The following is a 1,791-nucleotide window of genomic DNA, read 5'->3' as shown; positions in this document are numbered from 1 at the left end:
GGCAATCTAACATATCTATTTGAAGTCCCAGACGTTGAGAAAAAAAATTGCCTGCGCCCAGGAGTTTGAGCCTACAGTAAGCTGTGGTTATACCGTTACACTCTAGCCTGGGCAGCATAGCAAGACCCTGTCCCTAAAAAAAGAAAAAAAGATCAGAAACAAGAGAAGACTGCCCACTGTCCCCACTTCTGTTTAACTTTGTACTAGCCTTTTGGAGCCTTCTGGGACTTGAGTCTAGCTATAGGTCTAGAAGCAAGCACCTCAAGGAAATTACCTGTAGGTTGTCAGGCAAAACAGGGTTAACCTTCTCAGATGGGGGTGGAAGGGCTGCTTCTACTGGCAAAGAAGACTCAGCAGAACGTACAAGTTCATTGTCCCCAGCTTCAATAGGATTGGTACACCCATTTGTCAAACTTTACAGTTCAGATTTGTGCATTTCATTGTAGGTAAATTTTATGTTAAAAAATAATTATTTGGTAATCCTATGGTAGGGTGCAGGTAGGTGCATTTATAGGTGGTATAATCATAACAGTGTTGATAATGGTTGAACAGAGGAGATGGGTACATAGGTGTTCATTATACTATCCTATTGTTATATTTAACCATTCTTCTTTTGGCGACATTCGGTTTTTTTGAATTTCAAATATTTTCTTAGGATGGATTCTTAGAACAGAATTACAAGTTTAAATTATATGACCATCTGGCCTTTGATTTAATTGGCTGTACTAATTCATACTCCCATCAACAGTGAGAATACGTATCATACATCATCCCAGCTCACTTTTCTCTCATTTTACCCCCATGATTGCTAAAGAAATAGTTATTTTAAGGACACATAAATACTAGTAAGTAATAGCCATGGTATTGATATTAATAGTTTGTCCCATGATATCTGCTTCACCTATCAGAAGTGGATCCCTAGGCTTTCCTTCCTCTTTTTTTTTTGTTTTTTTTTTATGGTAGTCAGTACCATACAGGTTTAGAAAGGTTCAAGGGTGAGCCTGGTCTGGTCCTCTGACTGCATTCATGGCTATGTACATCTTGTAGCTTCACCTCATATGCATCTGCTGACGATCTGAAGGAGAAACTGTTGCTGCTCCAGCTTGAAAGGACTATTGCTCTTCCTGTTGAGCCTGTAGGGCATGGTTAAGGTCCTGTCAGTAATGATATTAGTACTTATTAAACATCAAAAATGCCCCATCATCATCCTCTTAGAGTTTTTCTGATCAAACTTAGAAGCAAACTTACTGTTAATATCAGATTATACTAAATTCAAGTTCTTTGGTTTTCCTGTCCCCAGGTTCACTGCACCTCAGGCAGAACTCTATGAAGCTGTTCTAGAGATCCAGAGAGACTGTCTGACCCTGTGCTTCCCAGGGACAAGCTTGGAGAACATTTACAGCATGATGCTGACACTGATAGGACAGAAGCTTGAAGAGTTAGGGATCATGAAGAATGTTAAAGAAAATAATGCCTTCAAGGTACTTCATTTCTCTTGACCCCAGTTCTCAAGAACACCTAACATGCTGCTAGGTTTTTACCCTAAATAAAGCTATTAGATTTAGATAATGGTCTTTGCAGTTTGTATATCTGTAAGAGGAGCTTAGCTTTAACATAGATTAAAACAAAAGAAGTCAGTACTTATTTCCTCCAGGAGATGGCAGCACATTCTGATTCATTGGATACTGCATTACTAGCTCAATATTCAGAAAACATAAAATCAAGTATGGTGCAGACAGGGTGGAAAAGGACAAAAAGTGAGAAGTTAACTTTTAGGCCTTTTGTGCTGAT

General features: G+C 38.9%; 1 protein-coding gene across 1 annotated transcript in view; it reads left to right on the top strand.

The window, feature by feature from the left end:
* The window catches only part of XPNPEP3 (X-prolyl aminopeptidase 3, mitochondrial), a 103,773-nt gene that overhangs the window by 89,140 nt on the left and 12,842 nt on the right, over positions 1–1,791 (top strand). Inside the window, exons 5-6 of the mRNA XM_012637974.1 lie at positions 964–995; positions 1,301–1,481. Coding sequence (XP_012493428.1) covers positions 964–995; positions 1,301–1,481 — 213 coding nt within the window. The remainder of the gene's footprint in view (positions 1–963; positions 996–1,300; positions 1,482–1,791) is intronic.

The sequence above is a fragment of the Propithecus coquereli genome, unplaced genomic scaffold (genome assembly GCF_000956105.1).
Source record: "Propithecus coquereli isolate 6110/MARCELLA unplaced genomic scaffold, Pcoq_1.0 Scaffold126, whole genome shotgun sequence".
Lineage (NCBI taxonomy): Eukaryota > Metazoa > Chordata > Mammalia > Primates > Indriidae > Propithecus > Propithecus coquereli.
This window is presented reverse-complemented; position numbering and strand designations above follow the sequence as displayed.